This window comes from Macaca mulatta, chromosome 2 (genome assembly GCF_049350105.2).
Source record: "Macaca mulatta isolate MMU2019108-1 chromosome 2, T2T-MMU8v2.0, whole genome shotgun sequence".
Taxonomy (NCBI): Eukaryota; Metazoa; Chordata; class Mammalia; order Primates; family Cercopithecidae; genus Macaca; species Macaca mulatta.
This window is the reverse complement of record NC_133407.1, coordinates 31,077,836-31,105,305: the sequence shown is the minus strand read 5'-3', so window position 1 is coordinate 31,105,305 and position 27,470 is coordinate 31,077,836. Positions and strand designations below refer to the sequence as shown.

The following is a 27,470-nucleotide window of genomic DNA, read 5'->3' as shown; positions in this document are numbered from 1 at the left end:
AGTTTCCATCCACACACTACAGTGTAACATAGTAAATGCATTTCATCAAAAATTCAGGAAAGACTTATCTACTGTAAAAATTCATGTCGTTTTCTAAAGGAGAGAGAAAATAAAAGTGAATGTTTCACAGAGGCCATATCTAAAAGTTCAACATGAATAAAAAACAAAATATAGACATTTATATCATGTATTACACAAAAATATAACAATAATGACATATCATTCCAATTTTAGTATATGTGCTGCTGAGGTGAGCATAACAGTGAATTATCTATACAGCGCTGTCCAAAGAACTTTCTGTAAGAATGGAAGTATCCTCTATAAGAGTTGTCCAATACAGTAGCCATTATCAGCTGTATGGCTAATGTAGCTACTGTGATGACTAAAATTTTTAATTTCTATTTAATTTAAATATATATTTAAATAGCCACATGTGCCTGGTATCTACCAAACAGTACAGCACATATCTATAATTTCTAAAAACGAATTTAAAGAATTTTTTTATTTCCCTACCTGCTCCATTCTTCTTTCAAGCAATTATTAATGAATCCAGAAAATATCAAATAAAGTTTAATTGAGGAGACAAAGTTTGCTTGCAAAATATCAAATTGTAAGATTTAAAAAACTGAGAAGACAAAATTTGCTTAAATAGATTATGTCTGAAGCATGGCATACATATACACTATAAACAAAAGGAAACAATAAGATGAGAAAGTTACATTTTTTTGAGACAGGAACTCACTCTTTAACCCAGGCTGGAGTGCACTGGCGTGACCACAGCTTATTGAAGTCTCAACCTCCTGGGATCAAATGATCCCCCCACTAAAGCCTGCCAAGTAGATGGGACTACAGGTGTGTGCCACCATGTCTGGCTAATTTCTGTGTTTTTTGTGGAGACAGGGTTTTACCATGTTGCCCAGGCTGGTCTCAAACTCCTGGGCTCAAGTGATCCTCCTGCCTTGGCCTCCCAGAGTGCTGGGATTAAAGGCATGAGCCACCACACCGGGCCCAAGAAAGCTGCATCTTTAAAAACTCACCATGGAGATACAAGTAAGAAAAAGAATGATTAAATTATGAATGAGCTACCTAAAATGTTAACTACGATAACTAGAAATACGAAAGATCAAATATTGAAGATGATAACAGCATATCAATAGGCAATCAGATAAACTTTAAAATATGGTCAAAGTTACAATTATAAAAGTCAGTTAAAGAAATTTAATCATTTAATTCAAGAGAGAGGGAAAACACATTTGAAGAAAAGATGAGACTATTTGGCAATAGCTTATAAATATGTTAATCTGCAAATGATGTTATAGATGCTGCATACATATTTTTAGAATAGACCTTGATAGACCAAATAACATACTTCTTTGGCATCTAATATGGAAATGATATTTTATCCTGAACTCATTATTTCCACCATTTTAAATAATACTGAATTTCATTTAATGTTACAGCTTTTGAAAACATGGCAAAATTTGTTCAGAATAGACAATTCAAGTTCTAAATTAGAATGCCATAAATGGAAATTCCTTGATTTACCTTTTGATTATCAGTTTTTTCAGCAATAAAAATGGGAACAGTAACAACCTCATTAGGTTAAGATAAAGAGCAATTAATTGAAATGAATGCAAAACTCTTTGAGGCAAAAAAGGGTTAGTGACATAAAAGAATATTAAAATTGGCTGAAGGGGAAGATAATATTTAATACAGTGACATATCCAGATCAAATACATTAAATGATGGCAGAATCACAGCTCATGAAATCAAATTATCTTGTTTAAACTCATACTAGAAAGTTGATAACAGTATTTTTTTAAAGTATGCTTATGTCTCTGAAAATTTAAAGATGTTTGAGATAATTACTAAAATTGAACAACACTGATCACCAGTGATAGGATTCACAATCAATGATCATTTATTAAGCATCAACTTGGTGATGAGCAGTAAGACAAAAACAAGACTAGGTCCATGCCCTCAAAAGTTTTACTACTAGGTTTGAAAGATAAGACCTGGGCTAACACAAGAGCTCTTGTACATACTGCTTCTGTTAATGGGACCAATAATCCTGCATTGTAACTTTTTTTTCCTGTTTTGTCTGTAAGCTTCTTAAGCGTCCATGTCACATTTATCTTGGCATCTCTACAGCCTGGTACACTAAGGAGATTAATATAAATGTATTGAATATACTGGCAGATGGACCTAAATAAATATAAGACCAAACAAAATTAAATAATATTAAAAAGTTATTAAGAAAATTCTACAGAACACAGACTAGGCACAAATGATTTCCAATGGCCAAGACTGGAAAATGTTTCATAAACTCAGGTGATAAACTCAGGCCTTGAATGATGAGCGGTCAGGAATCTAACAGGAAGCAGAGGAGGGAAGCAGCATTCCAGCAGAGGAGAGCATGAAAGATTCCAAAACATGGAAAATAGAAAGCACAAAACCTGTTCATTGAATAATGCTAGAAGCACTTGTCTAAAAGGGAACTGGGTATGTATTAGAGAAACTGAGTAAGTCCATTCTTCTTCAGGCCACAGGGAGTCATATAAAGTTTTGAATTAGGCAAACAGAATGATTATAAATGTGCTTTGAGTAGAGTGATTAGGCTGTAACACATGGAATGGACTAGAAGTGGAAAAACACTAGATCCCAAGAAAACAATTAAACAAGTAAAGTGACTGTGGGCAGGAGGAAAAAAGGATCAGAAACAGAGCAGTAAAAATGGAAGAGAAACTTATGAATATGAGAAAACTACATATAATGATCCCCTAATTTGTATTTTGAAACATAAAATACATATCCCAAACCTATCTACTCCTGTCTTTATTACTACATTTTTAGTCTAATAAATAGATAACATTACTTAACCTGAAACACTCCAATAGACTCCTACTTGCTTTTCCAGCTTCCATTCTTACAACTACCTTTGCCCCACTGCACAGCAGCCATAATTATCTTTTTACGTATCATGCCACTGCTCAATGTCCTCCAAAAGCTTCCCATTGCAATTGGAATAAATCCTTACCTTTTTTTTTTTTTTTTTTTTTGAGACGGAGTCTCGCTTTGTCGCCCAGGCTGGAGTGCAGTGGCCGGATCTCAGCTCACTGCAAGCTCCGCCTCCCGGGTTTACACCATTCTCCTGCCTCAGCCTCCCGAGTAGCTGGGACTACAGGCGCCCGCCACCTCACCCGGCTAGTTTTTTGTATTTTTAGTAGAGACGGGGTTTCACCGTGTTAGCCAGGATGGTCTCGATCTCCTGACCTCGTGATCCGCCCGTCTCGGCCTCCCAAAGTGCTAGGATTACAGGCTTGAGCCACCGTGCCCGGCCAAATCCTTACTTTTTACTGTGGTCTACAAGACTGTTTGTCTGGCCTTTGCTCTCCTCTCATATTTCCTTCTCTAAAGCACTTGCTCTACCCTGCCTGACTTCTTTTTGCTCCTCTAAACACTGAGCTCGTTTTCACTGAGAAACTAACTTTGCCCTAGCTACTCCCCCTGTCTACAAGTTCTTGCCCTAGTTCTTCATATGGCTGGCCTTTAAATTTTTTCACATCTCAGCTCAAATGTCATCTTTTCAAAGATGTCTTCTTCAATCACTATTCCTAAAGTAGCCTTCCCACTGGCTACTCTCCTTCTAGCTATCCAGTTACTCTGCTTTATTTCTTCAGAGCAATTATCACCCTCTGTAATTATCCTCTTTATCTATACACGCTTGTTGTCTCACCACTCTCCCCTATACCACACTGAAATATACAGCCTGTGATGGCAGAACCCTATCTGTGTTATTCACCACTCCACTCTGTCCCCCACAGTGCAAAGGGCAATTATGGAACATAGCGATGCTCCATAAATACACATTTAAAAAAATTATTATTACAAAGCTAGTAAACTTCATAACCTTATCTGGGCTGTATTTCTATTTTATTAGGGAATTCCTCACAGACTGAAATGAAAAACATATATTTTAGATCATATAGTACCTTATAAAGATGTAAATTTATACAAACTATTCAGCTTTTACAATTAAATAATTTGGTGGACTTAAAATAAGACTGACCGCCTTACCTCACAAGTTAAGTATTTGCCAGAAAATTTATATAGAAATGACAAGGAGACTTAATCTAAATGTGGAGACAGCCATGGGAGAGTCTTCAAGAGAAGATATGGAACCTTCCTGTGATGGTTAATATTGAGTGTCGACTTGATTGGATTGAGGGATGGAAAGTATTGTTCCTGGGTGTGTCTGTGAGGGTGTTGCCAAAGGAGATTAACATTTGAGTCAGTGGACTCAGAGAGGCAGATCTACCCTCAATCTGGATGGGCACCATCTAATCAGCTGCCAGTGTGGCTAGAATAAAGCAGGCAGAAGGTGGAAAAAGCAGGTTTGCTGAGTCTTCTGGCCTTCATCTTTCTCCTGTGGTAGATGCTTCCTGCCCCTGAACATCAGACTCCAAGTTCTTCAGTTTTTGGACTCTTGGACTTACACCAGCGGTTTGCCAGGGGCTCTTGGGGCCTTCAGCCACAGACTGAAGGCTGCACTGTCGGCTTCCCTACTTTTAAGGTTTTGGGACTTGGACTGGCTTCCTTGTCAGCTTGCAGATGGCCTATTGTGGGACTTCACCATGATCATGTGAGTCAGTACTCCTTAATAAATTCCCCTTCATATATACATCTATCCTAATACTTCTGTCCCTCTAGATAATGCCAATACATTTCCCTACTATGCTATCAACTATAGGGCCTCCTAGCTACCTTCTTTGGGTCACTGGTTTGCCATTTTAATTAAAATACACTAGTAGAGATACACTTTAAGAAAAACACTATGTGTGTGTGTATATATATGTATGTGTACATGTATATACACATATATATGTGTATAATATACATATATATGTATATATATCTGTGTATATGTCTCACATTTTTGTAAGAAAAAAACAAAATATAGAAGTTTTCAAGAACTAGCACTTTCTTACATAACAAAGCAGAAATGTTCGAACTAAGTAACTAAAATGATGAACAAATTCCCAGTATCACTGCCTATTTGATGTGGCTATTAGAGTTTTATTTTCCCCCTTTCTTGTTTGCTATTTCTTTAAGTCAATCTGGCCCCTATGGCCTCTGACTCTGCGACTCAGCACCAGCGCTGTGGCCCCTTCATTTCCATTGGTAACTGTAGAGAGGTTAATTATAATCCTGCTCATTAGACAGATCAATCTGAAGGTGGCAAGTTTTTAAATACAACTACCTAGCATTTTAACACTTTAAAGTTTGGTTAACAATATATACTCCACATTTTGTTTTTAAAAGGCCTGTTTACTACCACTGATGAGCTATATACTTAAATTACTGAGGAAATTCCTTCTTTTGTTTTATTCATATATTTACTGAGTGCCACGACTCCTGTGTGCTAATACAATGGTGCTCTACTTTCTGCACCTATATACTAGGGAGACCAAGCACTATCACCCACACCTCTGAGAGTAGCTTCCCTAACCGGGTTACTCCTGAGTTAACTGGATAACTCAAGCTAACCAAAATGATCCCAAACTTCTCACCCCATACCCTATTACCACTGCCAATTACCTGTGGTTTCACTGTACTCTAAACCTATGATTCTTCTGAATTATTTTCATTTTAAAGTAAGAAATTGTATTTGTTAAATATGTACTACAAACTTAGTAGTAGTTCATGTCATCTCATTATTCAGTATTCACAACATGCAAAGAAATGAGTATCAGAGAGTCAGAGGCCTTGACATTATAATAGATTTAGTAGGAATTGAACTAGGAGTGGAGCACACAGGCAAAGCTGCAGAAGGACTTGGAGGAAGCCACCAGAGATACTCATGATTCTGTACATACCTGGCTAATCCTAGATCCTGAGGACTGCATTAAGTTTACTAACATTTATATAATGATTTATAGTTTAAAGTATAAACCTATCTAATTTACTACTATTCTGACAGATATTAATCCTCAAATATCGTAAGAGATGGTTACTATTATTCTCATTTAACAGAAGAGGAAACCGAGAGGGAAAGATGTTGAAGTAATCTTCCTACAATTACAGCATCAGTTAGCTAGGACTCTACCTATGATCTTCTGACACAAATTCCATTTACTCCTCACCCTATGACTCAGAAGGATGAGGTCGAATATATCAAAGTTATGGATACTATGCAAAGTAACAAATTACCCTTTTACACAGTAAATACTGAGTAGACTGAGAGAAAAGATTGTTTGTAAACCTGAATAGCTTCAAGAGGAAGAGAAGTAAGGATAAGAATAATGGTTGTCATTTAACAAGTTTTAACAAGTAACTTGGTGAGAAAGGGATTCAAAGGCATAAAGCAAGGGATAAATTTTTCTGGCAATAACACTATGACTATACAATATAACCTTAAAAAGGTGCATATGACTTCAAATAATTGTTGGAAATTGATAAAACTAATTAAATATTATTGAAGATTATCAATATTATAAATGTAATTTACTTTTAAAAAGGGAACACAGAAATCTGTGTCGTTAGAGGAGAAAACAATCCTTATTATCACAATTTGTCAAAAAAAAGTTTGTTATTAACACAAGTAGAATACTGCATTCAATTAAGATGCCTCTCAGATTTTGTGTTTTGTTAAAATTAGAAAGAGATAACAACAATTTGAATTATTGAAAGTAACATGTAAATAGTTCTACGTACGTTCTTTTGACATCTTGTTCAATCATTGATCGAAGTTCTTTATCTTGGAAGAATTTGTTCCAAAGACTCTGAAATAAGGAAAACAATCTATTATATAGTCTCACACCTTTGCTTTACTTTTAATGATTTCAATTTAATAATTTAAATGGTTAAATTTATTCTTCTCTGAGTTAGCGTTTCACGTTGCAGATAGAAAACCCGAGACTGGGGTAATTTTTATTAAAACTAGTTTAATCTCAGAAACACATCTTTATTCTAACATCAATTTTTCCAGTTTGATATTATCATATAAAGTCAGCCCTCCTTATCTGCAGGTCCCACAACAAAAATCAACCAACTGTGGATCAAAAATTTTGGGAAAAAACTAAAAATAGCAATACAACAATAAAAAAAACCACAAATTAGAAAAACAACACAGTGTAACAACTTTAGCATTTACAATCTATTAGGTATTATGAGTAATCTAGAGATTGTTTAAAGTATACAGGGGGATATACACAGGTTATATGAAAATACCATGCCATTTTATATAAGAAACTTGATCATCTGCAGATTGTGGTGCCCATGAGGAGCATGGAACCAATCCCCTGTGGTTAATGAGAAACTAGTGTACATTCTTAAAACTTTTATTATCTATATAAAGTGAACAATACTTTTCACTGCCATATGCTACTGCTACTACCCCTGTAACAACAGAAAGGTGCTTGGATTACAGCAGGACTCATGGGCCAACTGTCCCCAGCTTGAACCTGACTGGAATTCCCAATGCACTAAGAAAGATGGGTAAAGTTTTCTACAGAGCTTGGTTTTATAATCCAATAGGTTTTCATGTACATTTTAAAATGTGAATTTAAGGGAAATTTTTTAAAAATTACTTAATATTTTATGTTCTTATACCAAAGAGTCTACAAATACTTATGTATCAGGAAAGAGAAATGCTAACACTATGTATTAAATGGGAAAAAAATGTGTTTTTAGGTAAATAGGCAAAAATTAGAGCACTCACACTTTCACAGTTACATAATATCTTTAAAGTAGTAATTATTCCTTGTCTTCACTCTGATTTTTTAAAAGCTTCTGCATAGACTCACTACAAATGGTTACTTCTTTCTTCCTGTGAGTTAGCCCTGCTAAGTGAGCCCTTCTTTATTTTTACCATGAAGGGAGGCCTTCCTTAGCTACCCAATTCCCCACTGCAACCCTGAAAAGAGTTCTATTCTCATCTTTATGCTCTTACATTTTACCCTTAGTTCTTACAGAATCCTGAGATTTCTTTGTACTGCCATTCCACAGAAATAGATCATAAATTTCCTACAACACAGCATATATATATAAAATAACATATAATATAATATATAACACATATATAATGTAAAATCATTCTACCAGGTTTTAGGTGGTACTGTATGTGGAATAAAGAAAACAGCTGGCATGAAATATACTGCTTTCATGGTGATTGGCAACCAGTCACATAAACATATTCTTAGAAGCAAAAGAGGTTAAGATATGAATAAAGACGAACTTTACCCCTTCATCCTGTGAAAGAGGATTATTGATCATCAAATCTTGTTGGCCAACAACCTTCCTTGGGTTGGTAATATGCTAGTAAAGAAAGTGAAAAAACACACACAAGGATCAGAGGCTACTGGACTTTAAAGTGTATATAAGAAAACAATTACATTAATTAAATGTACTATTTACTTACTATTTCTTTAATGTTGCTATACCATGCTCTTAATTCTTCAATTCTACTTATCCATTGACTTTTGTCTTGAGGAAGAACACAAAGAAATAGCTGTCAAGAAAAACAGAAGAAACTTTTGTAAATATCTTAAGATATAAAATGTGAAACTATGCCAAACTGAATCACCTGAACATTTAAAGAAATAATATTCATGATATTTCATATTCATATCATCATTCCAATTCCTAACAATTTCTGTTTGGAGATATTTAAGAAATATATAATCAGAAAATTCAAAAAGTGAACAAAGGCTATACCACAAAATCGAATCAAACTCCCCTTCAGATTTACATTACAAAAGGAAGAAAAATTCATTGAGGTTCAAATATAATTCACATTTTACATTCTAGTCTTAATGGTAGTGGTAGGGGGTTATTAGGAAGCACAGAGTCTGATTAGTAATTGCTACATTTAAGATTTTGTTTTAAAACAAGCAGGTAAAAGATAGTGAATAGCAGTCTCACTGAGGGCATAGCCTGAGTCATGAAAGCATTCCTTCTACAGAAAAAAAAATGTAATTTAAAGCTGGCAGTCAGCTTATGAAAATAACAAACATTCTTAAAATGACAAATTTGATTTAATTTAGTTTAATACAATATTAAAATAAATTTGGATTTAGGTTTATTTTTAACAAATGAAAGATACTAAAAGTTAAACAACAGGGAATGGGGGTGGGGCACAAATACTTGTATACAAATATTCTAGCAGCAGGTCTCCTGCCTTTAATGCCTGCATCTAAAAGAAGAAGTGTATTTTAATTACTAAATCTAAATTATTAAACCTAAAACTGTCTAATACATTATGTGTTTCTTTTGTCTTTACTTGCATAGACTCAGTATGCTTAATTTATGCAGATAACCCTAAAAACTTTTGATAGAATTCATTCCAGAAATGAGTCTAAACCTAAATAAATTCATGTTTAGAAAACAAAAACAAACAATACTTCAATGCAATTAAAAAGATAACTATAGATTATTATTACTAGTTTTGGTAATCAGTGCTCCTTTTCCTCCTAAAGGAGAGTGATCCAATTTCCTTCCACTTCTTGCCACCCCTCACTTTGTGTTTCTACTAAATGAAATGTGAAAAATATTTTCCTGCTGCCATTTATCAAGAAAAAAGGGAGGATAACTAAATGATGGCACTTGATATAATAGGAACCTAAAAGTTAAACCCCCACCACTGCCTTTTCTTGAAAATCTTCAAGAATTTCTTCAAAAGACTCTGGGAAGTGTAAAAGTGTTGCTCTGAATTTGGCACCATCAAAACAGTTGAAAAGATAGTTATTTTATATGACTCTTTTACCATTATCACTTACTCAGGACTAAGGTAGTTCAACAACCTTATTAGTAAATGTCCTATGAAAGATAAACATAGATAGTCAAAATAATGGGAGTGAAATCTCTTGGAAAATTCAGTGATCCCCTGCATGGCTAATCTTCCAGGGCATCAGGTAATGTGTTGATATACTGCAACCAGAAACTGTAAATAAATATTTTCTTCTTACCTTCCAGCAAATGCTGCGGAACCTGCTGCTTCTCAGCTGCCCATTAATCCCCTTCTGCCTTATTGTTGCCAAGTAATTGTTGTTTACAAATAGTTCTTCCCATTCTTTCCTATATGAAAGAAACCAAAGCATGAGAATCCTTTTGTTAAAATTCCTCTGCTTGGAGAGAAGTACTACGGGAAATTAACTGTAAGTAGGTCTAAAAAATGCAACTTTTAAAACATATATATTTAGTTGTGTACTGTTTCTGAACGCATGGCTGTCTTTTTGGACACAGTTCTTCCGTAGATTTAATGAATATGTAGATAGCTATAATTACGCCAGCTACTGAAATTCATAATGTCTATGGAGGCTATTCCATTTCCTCTAAAATGCTGATAGTACACTTCAGTACATAAACAAGAAAAAGATGAATAATATAAATATATGACTGTTTTAGCCAATGATAAAAACATACCTGCTCCAAAAATAGGCAACAAAGAAGTGTAATGTTGATTATATTAGCTTCTGATGTGAAATACCTGTTTAAATGAACCAATTTCTCTTTAATGTCAGGCTGGACAGTAAAGTATAATAGAAGACTACTTTAACTGTTAGTGCTGCTTACTATTGAAATTGCAACTTCTTTCTACATTATCAGTTTTAAAATTTTAACAGGTGTAGGCAAATTTTAAAAAAAATCAAAAAATTAAAAAGCCTCACTGTAAAAACTGTTAAAGGCAAGCTTGAGTACCTTGCAGTACCTATGGCTGAGTAGATAAACAACTGAAATATGCCTCCCAGGCATGCAGACACCAGGGGCCTAACACCTGTGCCTCATTAATATACAAGTAAATCTGCTCTACTGGGAAACAATTGGAAATTAATTGTCCCAAACCATTTACTGAGTTTGAATAAAGGAATCAGACCTATATTCCCTGCATCTTGCACCAAACTAAACATTAAGAATCATTTGAGTAGAGGCTACTGAGATTAGCTTTATGAAATTTCTCTCAAATTCCATCATATCACAATAAAACTTACATATAACTTAACATTTATTGTCAAAGCTGAAACCCTGATGGCAATATCTTGAGAGATTTCTGAAAAAGAAAGCCACTAAAACCCTCAATCATTCTTCCGTTATACACACGTGCGGTTGTCACTGGCTAGACCCTACTCATTTTGAGAAAGGATAATCTTGCATGCTATGCTTAGAGTAATGATTGAACTGTACACAAAAAGTTCAAAACTTGACCATGGGACAAAATGCATCTTCTCCACACAGTTCCAGAAGAGTGATCAAAGACAATGACACATTCCCTACTGCCACCAGCAGAACTTCCAGCTTTAACCCAGTAGCGTTGTGATCCTCAATTACAACAAGCCTTCCGCCAATAGTGGCTTCGGGCTAAGACTGTTAAATGAGACACACATTCCAACCCATGCTGGAAGAAATGCATTTCTATCACCACTCCACAAAAATTTCTTATTCTCATTGCTCTATTAGTTTTAAAAAAATTGGTTTTACTTTAATTTGTATTATTAGTGAACTAAAAATTGTTCATGCTTTTGGGTCATTTTACTGTTCCTGTGTAAAACCTGCTTTTTGCCCTTTACCCATTTTAAGCGGTACGGGATAGTGGTTAAGAGAATGAACATCAGAGGTGCATGCTTGGGATCAGAAAGACAGCCATGCAGTAAGCAAAGGTACACAGCTCACTAGCCACTTACAAGATGTGCAAGCATGGGCAAATTTCTTAACCTCTCTGTGCCTCAGTTTCCTCGTCTGTAAAATGGAGTAATAATAGAATCTACTTAAATGAATTATTATGAGAATTTTAAAAATACATGAAAAGCCCTCAGAGGACTATCCAACACACACACACACACACACACACATACACACACATTTTTAAAAAGAGAAAAGGTCTCACTTGGTCATCAGGATGGAGTACAGTGGTGCAATCATAGCTCACTTTAACCTTGAACTCCTTGGGCTCAAGCAATCCTCCCACCTCAGCCTCCACTGTAGCTGAGGCAACTCAGGAGGGACCACAGGCACACACCATCACACCTGACTAATTTTGTACTTTTTGTAGAGACTGGGTATTGCTGTGTTGCCCAGACTGGTCTACAAAGGGCCTCAAGCAATTCTCCCTCCTTAGCCTCCCAAAGTGCTGGAATTACAGGTGTGAGCCAGTGTGCCTAAATCCTATACTTTTAAAAATTAATATTTTTGTTAATAATACTGCTTTTTAGTGTGCCTTATTATTGATTAAAAAGTTTTTCATACATTAAAGACATCACGCCTTCATCAGCCAATTTTTTAACCCAATGGTCTTAATTTTCAATACATTGACGCTTTTTAAATTTGTATATAATTAAGATCTAACATTATTTTCTCTTATTGATCTTTCCATTGTTTTCTCTTGCTTAAGTAATTCTTAGTCACTCCAACACCAAATAAATATTCAGTGAAATCTTGTGGGGCTTTTTTCCCCATTTTAATCCATTTTTATTACCTATACTAAATATGTACTATTTCCAAGTAATTACACATATATACTGATATCTCATAATGTTCAAACTTTTTGTCTAGTTTTTAGCAATGTTCAAAGATGAGATTAGCAGTGAGTACATTAGAGGAGTAGAGGCATACCTCATTTTATGTCACTTCATTTTACTGCACTTCACAGGTACTGTATTTTAACTAATTGAAGGTTTGTGGCAACCTTGCATTGAGCAAGTCTATCAGCATGTGCTCACTTCGTGTCTCCTGTGACATATTTTCATAATCTTTACAAAATTTCCAACTCTTTCCTTATATCTATTATGGGGATATGTGATCAGTGATCTCTGATGTTACTATTGTAACTGTTATGAAGCAAAATGAACCACAACCATATAAGACAGTGAACTTACTGATAAATGTTGTATGTGTTCTGGCCATACCATAAACAGTCCCTTGTCTCTCTCCCTCTCCTTGGACCTCCCTAGTTAATAATGCTACAATGGCCTTGTAATGTTCAAGTGAAAAGAAGAGTCATAAGTCTCTTAATTTAAATCAAAAGTTAGAAATGATTAAGCTTAGTGAAGAAAGTGTATCTAAAGCCAAGTTAGACCAAAAGCTTGGTCTCTTGCACTAAACAGGTAGCCCAGTGGTGAATGCAGAAAAAAAAAAGTTATTGAAGGAACTCAAAAGTGCTACTCCAGTGAACTTATGAACGATGAGAAAGCAAAACAGTCTTACTACTGATACAGAGAAAGTTTGAGTGGTCTGAATAGAAAATCAAACCAGTCACAACATTCCCTTAAGCCAAAACCTAATCCAGAGAAAAGTCCTAACTCTCTTCAATTGTGTAAAAGCTGAGAAAGGTGAGGAAGCTGCCAAACAAAAGTTGGAAGATAGCAGAGGTTGGTTCATGGAGTTTAAGAAGCCGTCTCCATAACATAAAATTGCAAAGTGAAGCAGAAAGTGCTGATGGAGAAGCTGCAGTAAGTTACACAGATCAAGCCAAGATAACTGTCGAAGGTAGCTACACTAAACAATAGATATTCAATGTAGATTTAACAGCCTTCTATTGAAGGAGGATGCCATCTAGGACTTTCATAGCTAGGGAGGAGAAGTCAAGTCCTGGTTTCAAAGCTTCAGAGGGCAGGCTGTACTCTTGTTACAGGATAATGCAGCTGGTGACTAAACTGAAGCCAATCTTTAATCATTCTGAAAGTCCTAGAGACCTTAAGAATTATGCTAAATCTACTTTTCCTTGTGCCCTATAAATGGAATAACAAAGCCTGGATGATAGCCTATCTGTTTGCAATATGGTTTAAAGAATATTTTAAGCCCATGTTTGGAAACTATTGCTCAGGAAAAAAAAAGATTCCTTTCAAAATATCATTGTTCACTGACAATACGCCTAATCACCCAAGAGCTCTGATGGATATGTACAAAGAGATTAATGGTGTGTTCATGTCTGCTAACATAACATCCATTCTGCAGCCCATGAACTGGGGAGTCATTTCTAATTTCAAGTTTTATTATTTAAGAAATACATTTCAGAGGCTATAGCTGCCATATGGTAGTGATTTCTCTGACAGATCTGGGCAAAGTAAATTCAAAATCTTCTGGTAAGGATTCACTATTCTAGATGTCATTAAGAACATTAGAGATTTATGGGGGAGGTCAGAATAGAAACATGAACAAGAGTTTTTAAAAGGTGATTCCAATCCTCATGGATGATTTGGAGGGGTTTCAAGACTTCAGTGGAACAAGTAACTGCAGATGGGGAAAAATAACAAGAAAACTAGATTTAGAAGTGGAATATGAAGATGTGACTTAACTGCTATAATCTCATAATAAAACTTAAGTGAATTAGGAGTTGCTTCTTACGAATCAACAAAGAAAGTGGTTTCTTGAGATGGAATCTACTGCTGGTGAAGATGCTGTGAATATTATTAAAATGATATCAAATAATTTAGAATATCTAATAAACTTAGTGAGAAAGCAGCGGCAGAGTTTGAGAAGACTGAGTCCAATTTTGAAACAAGTTCTAATCTGGGTAAGATGCTACCAAACAGAATCTCATACTACAGAGAAATCTTTATTGAAAAGAAGAGTCAATCTATGTGGCATACTTCACTGTTGTCTTTTTTTTTAAGGAATTGCCACAGTTACCCCAACCTTCAGCAACCACCACCCTGACTCATGGGAAGCCATCAACACCAAGGCAAGACCCTCTACCAGCAAAAAGATTAAGAACTGCTGAAGGCTCAGATGATCCTTGGCTTTTTTTTTTTTTTTTTTTTTGCAATAAGGTACTTTTAATTAAGGTATATATATTTTTAGACATATGCTATTGCACACTTGACAGTATAGTGTAATCATAACTTTTACATGTACTAGAAAACCAAAAAAAAAAATCATGTGACTCACTTTATTGCAATAGTTGCTTTATTGCAGTTGTTTGGAACTGAATCCGCAGTATCTCTGGGGTATGTATACACGTTTCAAAAACCATAAATATATTTAAATAGCTTGTAGTCTGTGAACAAGCACAGATCTCAAATGTACAACGTTTTGAACCCAAAAGGAATCATAATTTGTGAGACACCATGCAGTTCTGTGTACTGAAAACACAAAGTATTCCAGATAAGAGAGGGAAGTATGAAGCAATGACTCCTCCAGTCTTTTCCAAAATCAGCTCCTATTCACAAGTACCAAGAAATTGTGAAAGTACAGGCACAGCTGGTGGCTACATTCATTGCCATCTTGTCAAGTTAAGCAGGCTTTTAAGGTCAAGTTACATACTACTTATGTAATGAAGGATAATTATTTGTTAGCTTAAATAAGACCCTGTACCTTGATTACAGTGTTGGTACAGAGAAAAGAAGACTGAGGCATGTGAATTGGAAACATTATCTCTGAAATTTACAATCATTTAAATTTATTCATGGGTACTTACAGTTCTAATTAAGGCATAACATCTCAAACTGATGAACAGCTCTAACAACAGAGGAGCATAAAGGCCACAAGATAATATATTGTCTTTCGTTTCTATTGAATAGTGTTTCTTCAATAAACTGTAACACAGAGTAAATATAAACATTTATTAAGTGCCTACTATGTGCTTAGCACTCACAGGCACATTTTTTAAAACATAAAAAGTTAAACAGTGGATAGATGGATGTGTAAACCAGTAATAAAATGATTACTGCAAAGCACTCTGGTAGTACAGAGGGGAAAGAAATGGTTTGATACTTCAAAATTAAAACTTAGAATATAAAATAACAGTAGCACCATAGCCACTGAAATACTACTGCAAAGAATTGAGCTAACCAAACATTAAACAGATTCCAGAGGGCAAACAGCTGAAAGGTTTAGCCCTTCTATGGGAGAGGGATCAAAATGAAGGTTTTTTACAATCACAGATATGAATGGTAGGCCTCTCCTCCTGAAGTTGGAGGAAGATATGATTAACAACAGAAAATATTGAGGTGTCAGTAGTGAAATTTTTCAGTTTAATTTAAAAAAAAAACAAAAAGTAGTTGCTAAACTCATTCTTACATGAAAAATATGTATTTACAATGTGCCTGAACAGCAAAAATCTGAAAATTATGCCATTGAAATGCTTTTAAAAGACCCACTTATGATATAATATTTCAGGTGAATCACTTCTAATCTCTACAGCAGTCCTCTTAGGGTATACATTTTTAACCCCTCTTTATGAATGAGAAAAGGAAGGTTCAGAAAAATTAAATAACTTGTCAAGAGAATAGAGAAATGAGAAATAGGAAAGACATCTTTCTGGAATGACATGGAAGTAACCACTAAAGGGAAACATGATTTTCCAGACACCAAGAGCAAAAATGACCTCTGGCAACAAGGCAAGATAGAAATATACCCTTATTTCTTCCTCAAATTTTTAGTTTTTGAATATCAAGTCCACGGACATGCAGATAACTTTTTAATAATTGGACTGAGAAGATAATAACAGTCCTGTGAGTAGTTAAGAACCTGGGTGTTTAGGTGTGTAAAACCTTAAATGGAATGGATTAGCCACCTGGACCTTGAAGATTTCCTTAATAAAGCATCAGTGCCATCTAGTGGCAACTACTCTATCTTGCAGATACTGGGTCCCTGAAAACAATCAGCATCTAAGCAGGGAAAGATGAAGATGAGTAGGTTTCATTTCTCAGGCCAATGTTAATAGACCAGTACTAGCTGCCTTGGAAGCACTATGTTGAGAAGGACTCTGAGCTTACCCATGTGCTCCTCAGGAAAGAACACTGTAACTTATTAAATATGTAGGCCATGACTGATGCAATTATTTCTCAAAAAATAAAGTCAACTTCTGCAGGAATTGATACCTTCCCTCTAAGAAGACCTATTTAGGTAGTTAAGCCTCCTGCAATGGCTATTTTGACATGGAAAGCAATTAGAATATGCAGTGGATAAATACAGCTGATAATTATAATGAGATATCTATTTGTAATTATATATTTTAATGTAGTAGTTTCCCAATATATGCTCATAACATTGGTGTGAAACTAATATCTTCTAAATTTGTTGATATCTTCTAAATTTAATACTTTAAATACTTTTATAACTTACATGATGACTAATAAGTGACTAAATTATGTGCTAATTTATGACTAGAAAGCTTCTGAATCATTATCCCAAATGGTGATACACTATAGAATACACTAATTTTACACCATATAGATTTATATGATGGTTTCTATCCCATTTTTAAGCTTAATGTGGAAAGGAAACAATGTGTTTGTGGGCTAACTGAAGAAATCCAAATGACTACAATAAGAGCAAAGAGTTAAGGGACTACATATAGTTTAGGACTGAAGATCTCCAATAGTTGGTTAAGAGGAGCTACTTAGGCTTCTACTGACAGTGAAATTGCTGAGTGGTTAAGAGAATGGATTCTCACCTTGGGAAAAGCCAACACGTCACAGACAGTGGAAGAAAAAAGAGAGAGGGTAGAGAGATGCTTCTAGCTCTCTGGGAGGTATAGTGATAGGGGACTATAGCAGACGGAGCTCTCAGAGACGATCATGGAGTTTACAAGGTCAGCCAGCCAACCAGGATCATTTCATTGCAATTTGAATAGTAAGATAATAGAACAAAACGGCCATGGCAGGATGAAGCAGGATTGAAGCAGGATTAGATCAGGGTTAGATGGGTAGAATATCTGAAGCTGAGGAAGTAAAAGGTAAGAAAGCTGAACTTGATTCAAAAAGATTTATACAATTTCATAATCCTAAAGTGCATGCCAATACTTTTTTAAAATTGCCATATTTAGCATGATTACATTTATTTTATCAAAGAGGAGCCAGTAAATTTTTAAATCTGTTTCTAATCTATATCAAAATATATTAGTGAAAGACTTCTATCAATGCAAGGACTGTACCATAATTCCAGTATTATATTTAAGAGTATATACTTTTAAGTCATTTTAAAGGTATGATTTTGAAAATACTATTCAAATAGAACAAGGAATATCTAACTTAAAATCAATGGAAATATGAAAAGTGTAAATCAGGTATGTCAGCATAAGACTATAAAGTGTGGCACCAGATATGGGTAAGCTACAACATTAGGACTGCAGGTGCCAAGATCAACCAGATAAACACTGATGTTATCTATAATTACCTCATTTTTAGCTTAAATCACAGGTAATGAGGGAACTCACGAGTCTCTAAAAGGCAATTAGAAACTGTACTGGCTTTTTTGCTTCCTATATCATGAATTTTCTAAAACTTACTTTTATTTAAAGCTTTTTTTCTCCTCCATAATGAAACATCAGGGCATATCACTTATACATAAATATATATATATATAACAGAATGCATAATTACAAGCTTAAAATGTATTTCTTCATATGTCTAGGTGAAACATGTTATCATATGATGAGGCTCCACTGAAATACAGGTAAAGAATAGTTCCTTGCCTAGAGGTTTGTTAAAATTACGATGTTTTGATTCAGGTTTGAATTGAACTTTAAATTGAGAAACCTTGAGCCTTCACCTCAGTTTTCACAGGAACACAAAGAACTGAGTTAAAACAGTTATGCACTGTTAAATATAATACTCTCTTTTTTATTATTTTATTTTATTTATTTATTTGTTTATTTTATTTATTCTCTATCACCCTGCCTGGAGTGCAGTGAAACTATCTCAGCTCACTGCAAGCTCCACCTCCCGGGTTCACACCATTCTCCTGCCTCAGCCTCCCAAGGTAGCTGGGACTACAGGCACCCACCACCATGCCCGGCTAAATTTTTTGTACTTTTTAAGTAGAGATGGGTTTTCACTGTGTTAGCCAGGATGGTCTCGATCTCCTGACCTCATGATCCGCTTGCCTTGGCCTCCCAAAGTGCTGCAATACTCTCTTTTTTAAAGAAAAAACAAAAAAACAAAAAAAAACCCAGGCATTATTTTCTTCAAAATATAGTGTTTCAGAGCTTCTAAATCCACGGTCATATTAAAGTAGGTAAACTCAAAAATCATGCTTTAAAAAAGGAAACAAAGAAAAGCAGTATCACGAGCTTTTTGATTTTATAACAAGCTTTTGATTTTTAATTGTATTAATAATTTAAATATACAATAGATAATTAGATTACTAATCAAAGGACTGGCATTTAGAAATGAAGTGAGAAAAGGATCCTATACCAGACAATCTCTGTGAAGTTGTCTGGAGTAAGTCTATTTTATACTCCATGGTTTACTCATGCTTCCTCTATAATTAATAAGGAAAAAATCCTCTCCCTGCAGACCTGTCCTACCTTCTTCCCACCCCCACCTCACCTCATTTACTTTGATATTTGTGATAACTGGTACAGGCTTGATATCTAACATTCTATAACACGATAAAGAATTTGCCACACAGTCTGCAAATATAAGCCAATGCTGTAAAGGAAAGGCTGGTAGAATAGAGAATAAATTACTTTCCAGTTATTTATAAATAGACATTTATTTAGCAAAACCTGATGTCCTAATTAAAACTCAATCCTACGACTTAAAGCATGTTTTCCAATAGTGTGTTGACTAATAGGGTATTACAAATAGAAATACATGTGTGTTTAAATACTTTCTCTAAGGAATATTAAAATCAATTGTATTTTAACTGAATCCATCGTTCACTTGATAACCTCTAGATGAGCGCTAAGCAAGTGAACTTTCTGAGATGACAGAAATGTTCTACATCTGACTCTCCACTATGGTAACCACTGACCACACATAGTTACTAAGCAGTTAAAATATGACTAGTGCAGCTGAAGAACTACATATTGTATTTTAATTAATTGAAATCCAAATTTAAATAGCTTCATATTGCCAGTAGTTCCTGCATTGGACAAGGAAGCTTAAAATGTTTTAAGGATGGCAACAATTCACTCGTATACACATTCAATTTTTAAAGTAACAACTATAAAGTTTCAAGGGATATAAATATACAAGTGATGCATACGCATATATAACTGGGGAAAGAAAACAAACATTAAAAGTTAAATAATACATGTGGTTAAATAAAGCAACTTAATTCCGTAAGAGAGGTAACATAGTATATAATTATTCTAAATAAATGGTGCTACTAATAAGACTATTAGATATGGATATAATCTTTTTCTTTTTCTTTCCCGTATCTATCTCATTGCCTCTCCCTGTGGTTTCTGTTTTTATCACTCCCTTCCCCTGCCTCCTCCCATACCCCTCTTCTCATACATATACCTGAAAGTTAGAAAGGCAAATCTTTGGTGATCACAGTGTTACTTCTACTGGTTACCCAAAAATGGTCAATGCTGGAAAAACCCAAGATTTGGATCATGAACCTAATATAATCATATTCAGCAACCGGCTGGCTAAACAAACCTAGAAGGGATAATTTAAAAAGAAGATAAATGGGCCATGGGATAAACTTTTGTTTAAAGTCAATTAAGTATTTTAAGAACTGCTCCCCTGTGGTAAGGCGGGGGGAAGGGCAAGAAGACAATAGTAGTTATTTTGGACACTGTAAGTTTATTACTGTGAACTGAACAAAATACACATAAGTCTGTGTCTAGATCTATGAAAGTTGAGCTACACTGTTCAAGAGAACTTCAAGGTTTAGAAGTATTTTTTTTTTAATTGGAATGAGGCTTAAGATACAGGGTTCAACTACCCTGTTTTGGTTCTAATGGGTTGAGACACTTGGACATGTCATCTGCATTAGTGTCCTAATATGAAAAAGTAGCCTGGAAGAGTCTTTGAAACTCCTTGAGATTATGTCAACCAAACTACTTCTGAGATTATGTCAACCAAACTACTTCAATGTCTCTCTCAGAACATAACATCTATAATCATGGAATGAAAATTATATCCATATGTTCAGATACAAGGACATCTTTTACATTTCAAATATTCTATCATTTGCAGGTTATTTTTTATTCCATAGCAGGTTTATTGATTTTCTTCATATTTCTAGGTACCTAATACTCATTCTCAATTGTATCATTATCAACTATTTCATAATTATTTTTGTGTGATTTAAAGATTTCTAACCCTCAGTTAAAATTTTTGATCATCGATTCAAATACATCAAACATCGCCGGGTGCAGTGGCTCATGCCTGTAATCCCAACACTTTGGGAGACTGAGGCGGGTGGATTACCTGAGGTCAGGAGTTCAAGACCAGCCTGGCCAACATGGTGAAACCCCCACTCTACTAAAAATACAGAAATTAGATGACCACAGTGGTGCACACCTGTAATCCAGCTACTCAGGAGGCTGAGGCATAAGAATCACTTGAACCCAGGAAGTGGAGGTTGCAGTGGGCTGAGATGGCCCTCCAGCCTAAGCAACAGAGTACGACCCCATCTCAAAAAAATAAATAAATAAAACTATGATATACTGAATTTTAAAACTTTAGTACTATCAAATAGCAAGTACTATCAAAATAGCAGCTCATGTAAAGCAACACTGTCACTACAATGAAATAGATACATATGTAAATACTGATGTTGTATGGGTCACATTAGCTGTCTTCATAGGTAAGGGCATAATTTTGTCACTGATGACTAAGTTCAAATAGGAAAGTTGTCAAAATCAAAATGAAGTCACTTCTGTCAAACCCTAACAAAAGTACAGTTGGCCCTCCATACATGAGATGCCGCATTCATGGTTTATACCAATCAGACTGAGACTACAGTATTCTAAGGAGGCCAAACTCATGGATACAGAGGGGCTGATTTTTCCTATCCTTTCCAATTCCATAGAGCTGACTGCTGGACTTCAGCATCTGTGATTTTGGTATTCATGGGGGTCCTGGAATCAATCCCCAAGAATAGTGAGAGATGACCATAAATAAAGCCAGGTTTAGAAGGAAGAGCCCTCATGCACATACGCTGAAGAAATATTACAAAGACTCCCTGAAGGGCTCTTATACACATACGTCTGTAACAAAAACTTTTACCAATAACTTTCTAAACTGCAGGTTGCTACATGAGTACAAGGATAGCTAACTGCTGTACAAGAACATTTGCCAGACAAACTGTCTCCATTAGTGAACTGGTGTTAGCTCCTGCAATAAGCCCCTGTAACCAAAGTTCTCTGTTTCAAAATAAATTGTGTGTACTTTCCTCTCTTGTCTTTAAAAGCTTCCCCTTCCCTCAACCTCTTTGGATATGCCTATGGTTCCCAAGGCCTACATATCCCAGATGCGCAAATCGCCTAATAAACTCAGTATCTCTGGAGAATCTCTCCGTTTTTAACAAACTGAAACTTACCCATTCTACCGCAAAAGCAATCTAAAAGAATGCATTGCTGAAGAGTGGAAAATGAAGATCGTCTTTATACATGCTGCTCACCTCCCTGAAACTCTTGCCCCCGCTAGAACACCTAGCAAACAGATTTTCCTCCTACTGCCCACCACCCCAACCATTTGGTCTTCCCCTGGTTCTGCTTTTTGTTTTTTGTCTTGAGACAGGGTCTTGCTCTGTCACCAAGGCTGGAATGCAGTGGCATGATCACAGCTCACTACAGCCTCAACCTCCCAGGCTCAAGTGATTGTCCCACCTGAGCCTCCTGAGTAGGTGGGACTAGAGGCAAGTGCCACCATGCCTGGCTAATTTTTTAAAATTTAACTAATTATTTTATTTATTTATTTGTCTGTTTGTAGAGATGAGGTCTTGCTTTTTGCCCGGGCTGGTCTTCAACTCCTCAGCTCAAGTGATCCTCCCCACTCAGCCTGTTGGGATTACTGGTGTAAGACCAGTTCTTACTGGTCTAAGAACTAGGCCTTCCCCTAGTTCTTGATAAATGCCTCCATTATAATACCAGTCATCATCTATGTTAGTTGTTTCCATGTTTGTCTCCCTGCTACATCATAAGTGCCCCAAGGGCAGGGTCTGTGTTTAATTCCTCTTTGGGTCTTAAAGGTTTAGCACAGTGGTTTGTCTATATTGGGAGTATAACAAGGATATACATAATGATGGAAGATAAGTTAGCTCCCTTGAACAACAACAACAAAAAAGATATAAACAAATGTTGAAAAAGCACTTGTGAAAAAGCTCTGGATTAAAAATAAAATGGGGAAACAGAATTAGTAACCACTACAACTTTGCGTCAAAAGATAACACGATCTGATATTAAAAAAAAAAAAAGTTAAATATTGACTCCTAAATATTCTGTAGAAATTTCTCCCTTAAATCATTTATTTGAGTCAAATTGTCCATGAAATACACATTCAGAAATTAAGTATTATATAGAGCTACCTGGGACTATAAAGCAGACCAATGCATAAATAAATAAGCAAGATACTGGTAAATTTTTTTTAAAAAAATTAACTCTCCACTTACGAACCTTAATTCTATGCATTTTCTCAAATTTTTAACTATATTTTTGAACCCTAATTCTATGCATTATTTCCTCATACTTCAGTATTGAGCAAATATTTAATTGACTTTGTATATTTCACCACCATATCCAAAGTATATATTACAAACAGTGATCCATAGGACTGACAGCAAGGCATTTCAACTGGGAACACCAGCAGGAAACAGAAGTGTGTCCAGGGGAAAGGACTCTCAGTATTGATTGACTCAGAGCAGCTTATCCTCATATTTCAAATGTATGCCTGTCTTTCCAAAGATAAACATTTACACAGCCTTGGATGATCAGGCTTTCGGCTGACTATGTAAATAAACAAACACGAAAAAAAAAATTCCCCTAAAGCCTGGCAACAGATAACAAAAAGGGCTTGAAGGGGTTTCTAAAGGAAAAGAACTCAAACTGTAACATGTATGCTCAAGCCAGTGTGGGTTGGTAATTAGGGCTGTAAATGCAAACAAATCAGTTGATTTTTCAAAATAGAGGGTAACATTTTTTCAAAGCCGTAAGTAATCAATAAATTAGTTCAGAGAGATTGTATATTATAAAGAAGCACAGATACTATCATAAAAATAATAAGTTACTTCAAGAAGATATATTCATCATTCAAATGCGATTTTTCTTTACTCAAAAGAGCCTCCATTATGGAGATAAGAACAAAAGGTAATACTATGACTGATTTCTGAAAAATGAAAAGGCTATACATTTTGTGCTCTCTGAAGTGATCATTTAACTGTAAAGGTTGTGATGCTTCTTGAACAAATATAAGCACAAACAAGATGCAAGACAATTTGATGAGATTAAATATAAGGAGCGATTATATAAAAGTTCCTCCTATATAACCTATAGATAACTATAGATTCATCTGATTCTTTAAATACTCATTTATTGCCACGTTAGAACTAGAAAAAAATTTTTTTTTTACTTTCCTGAGGCAAGGGCCAACTTTGTCAGGTAGTAGAGTTAATTACAACTTAAAAGAAATTTTAGAAAAGACAGAGGGTAAGGAAAGGTGAAAAAAACTAACAGTAGTTACCCACTATGTTTTGATGACAAGGGCCAGGTACTTTACACATTTTACAGGTATGTTCTCTACAACTCAATGATACAGATGCTAACATTTCAATTTTACAGATGAGGTAATTAAGAATCAGAGAGGTTAATTACCTTGCCTAAGGTTACAGTGGTAGAGTTAAGATCTAGATTTTAGTGTGTCTTATTTCTGTGTGTTTTTTCCAAATTGATTCCCTAAATCATGTATTTATTCTTAAGAACATCTTAACATTATACAGATCCTCAACAATATACAGGAAATACAACAAAATCAGAAAAGTAAGGCTCATGCAATCAGGAAAGGAGCATTAACTCTAGGCCTTCCTTCCTCCTCTTCTACTTATTAAGCTACGAAACCCTGAAAAAATAATTAAAATGGCAAGGCCTTAGAAACTTAAGAGGACTGAGTGGTGGGGAAGAGGGATGGTAGATTCAGGTTGGTCTCTATCACCTTTCATATTACTTCTAGCAAATAAATTGATTGAGCCAATATTCTGTTTTTATTTATTTATTATTTTTGTGAGACAGTCTAACTCTGTCACCCAGGCTGCAGTGCAATGGTATGATCTTGGCTCCCTGCAACCTCCGCTTCCCAGGTTCAAGTGATTCTTGTGCCTCAGCCTCCCGAATAGCTGGGATTACAGGCATTCACCACTACACTGGCTAATTTTGTTACTTTTTTTTTTTTTTTTTTTGTATTTTCAGTAGAGACAGGGTTTCACCATGTTGGCCAGGCTGGTCTTGAACAGCTCATCTCAAGTGATCCGCCCACCTCAGCCTCCAAAAGTGCTAAGATTACAGGGGTGAGCCACTGCACCTGCTCTCGTCCAATAAGCCAACATTCTCAAAAATAACATGACTAACAAAATTATATCACTCTAAGAGTGTGACTAGAACCTAGACTTCTGAATTTTAAATCTTGCTGCCAAAGTAGGCTTTTGCCCTATTATCTCCTTTCTACTGAATCACTGTTTCATTGTTATTTCTATGAGATATATAATTCTCTTACATACAAATGTAAAAGGTACTATACTAAAAATAAATGTAAATGATGAAAAGATATTTCCCGCATCTTCCAAAATTATTGATTATATGCAAATAAGTACAAATTTTTGTGCTAAAACTTGAAGCCTAATTTTTCAAATTTACTGATTGATTATATGCAAACAAGATGCATACAAAATTATTGATTATATGCAAATAAGATACATGCAAATCTTTGTGCTAAAACTTGAAGCCTAATTTTTCAAATTTACTTAATGATTCAAGAAAATTCAAATTAATGTACTTTTTCTTAGGCAGGAAAAGACAACTTTTAGATTTAAAAGGCAATACCAACTTTAACTTTTTACAAACTTTTTACCAATTTGAACAGCTTTTGACTCGGTGAGCTATATATAGAACATATTATATTGAGAAAGGTAGGCAACCTTGGAAACTCTGATAAATATCAAGAAATTCGAACACCATTGCTTAAGAGCCAAGTGTCTTTTTTCATCTCTCCTTAAAAGGAATAAAGCAAACAACAACAAAACTATATACACATATAAAGTTCCCTTTATTTCTTCAATAAAAGCTCTTTTCAAATATGAAATACAATATTTTATTAGAGGAAAAAAATAAGCCAAAAGTATGAACGTTTTCTTAAAAGAAAAAAATAAATAGTTTATTCCAGTCTATAAATTTTTTAAGTCTCAAGTCACTCCACTAGCCCAGGTGTAGGATTTATTAACTAAAAACACACACAGAAGTATCTGTGTATCTTTTTAGCATTCAAGTAACTTTTGTTTTTTGATTCAAACCCCAAAGCTCCTAACTAAATTATTATAATCTTCAGTTTATTGGCTACGACTTCTAACTGAGCATCATCGGTGTTTATAATTTTGCACTGTCTCTGGAAGTCAGCATTGCATTTACAAATGATTATTTTTAAAGTATCTAATTGTCAAGATGAAAAAGAGTGTACATTTTTCTTAAGAGTACGGCTTTGGAAAATATAATGTCATGTGAAATTAAGTTGAAAAAAAAATTGAGTAAACTAGATGATTTACTACAGTTTATACAGAATCTTGAAAATTAGGGTTAACTATAATGTACAAATTTAAAATAATCTACAATGATTTATATTCTATCCTCTGCCATTTACACAAAACTAAGATGAGGTACAAAAATTAAGCAATATTTTGAGTTTCCCTGAGAATGCCAAATAACTGGTCTGAGTTTTCTCTAACTAAATTGACTATGAAGCCAAGTTTACAGCAGATTTTTGGCTATAGAAACACAAAAAGCTTATCAATAAATGAGGCAACAAATAAGTTATTGTCTATATTGGGAATGAAGACATTATACTTTAAAAATCTGAAAAAAATAGCATAACATTGACTCAAAAATGACAAAGATTTCCTGTCAACTTTTGAGGAAAGTTATAATTTGATCAAAAAGATATTTAGAAACAGGGTAATAAAACAAAAGTTTTTAAATGTTCACCTTCAATTTATTTCATAGGTCACTGTTATACCATCTAATAAGATAATTAAAAACATGCAAGCAGCTGGTACTACAGCTAAACAGATTAATGTAATAGTCTGTAGTCATATGTGCTGGCAAGGGGCTTGCCTCTTTTGGCGAGGAGAAGGTCAGCTGCCCTTGGGAAGAGGAGAAGAGGAGTGGCCTGTGCTACAGTCACTAAGTTAAACATCAGCAAACTGATAATCAGGAAACGACTTTTCTTCTTTCATACCCATTAATGTTCTTCTCTCAGTTTTAATGGTTAAATAAGGAACAGAGAAAGCTCATATAATTTGGCAGACAACATTAACATTGGTCTTTAAAAAGTACAAGATATATTTCACAAAACCAACAATGTCTTCTCAAGTCTTATAAACTTTCCATTTTAATGCATCATCTGCAAATTAGTTCAGAGATACACAATCAAATTTTAACCAAAATTTCCAAAACAATATCTGGACTATTACTCAAGCATCATATAATAATTGTACTGGTGCCTTAGGAGTTAAATGCAGCTGTACTCTATCTGAATCCATGAAGCAAGATCAAAAGAAGATATAAATCCAAAGTAAACATCCCAGTTTATTAA

At 34.9% G+C, this 27,470-nt stretch overlaps 1 protein-coding gene across 2 annotated transcripts in view; it reads right to left on the bottom strand.

Annotated features, from left to right (window-relative positions):
- TBC1D5 (TBC1 domain family member 5) overlaps positions 1-27,470 on the bottom strand; it is a 564,710-nt gene that overhangs the window by 249,327 nt on the left and 287,913 nt on the right. For both annotated transcript variants that reach the window (XM_015132185.3, NM_001258153.1), the window contains 4 exon segments: positions 9,966-10,074; positions 8,420-8,509; positions 8,242-8,316; positions 6,715-6,782 (listed from right to left, as the gene is read on the bottom strand). In XM_015132185.3, the coding sequence (XP_014987671.1) occupies positions 6,715-6,782; positions 8,242-8,316; positions 8,420-8,509; positions 9,966-10,074 (342 nt within the window).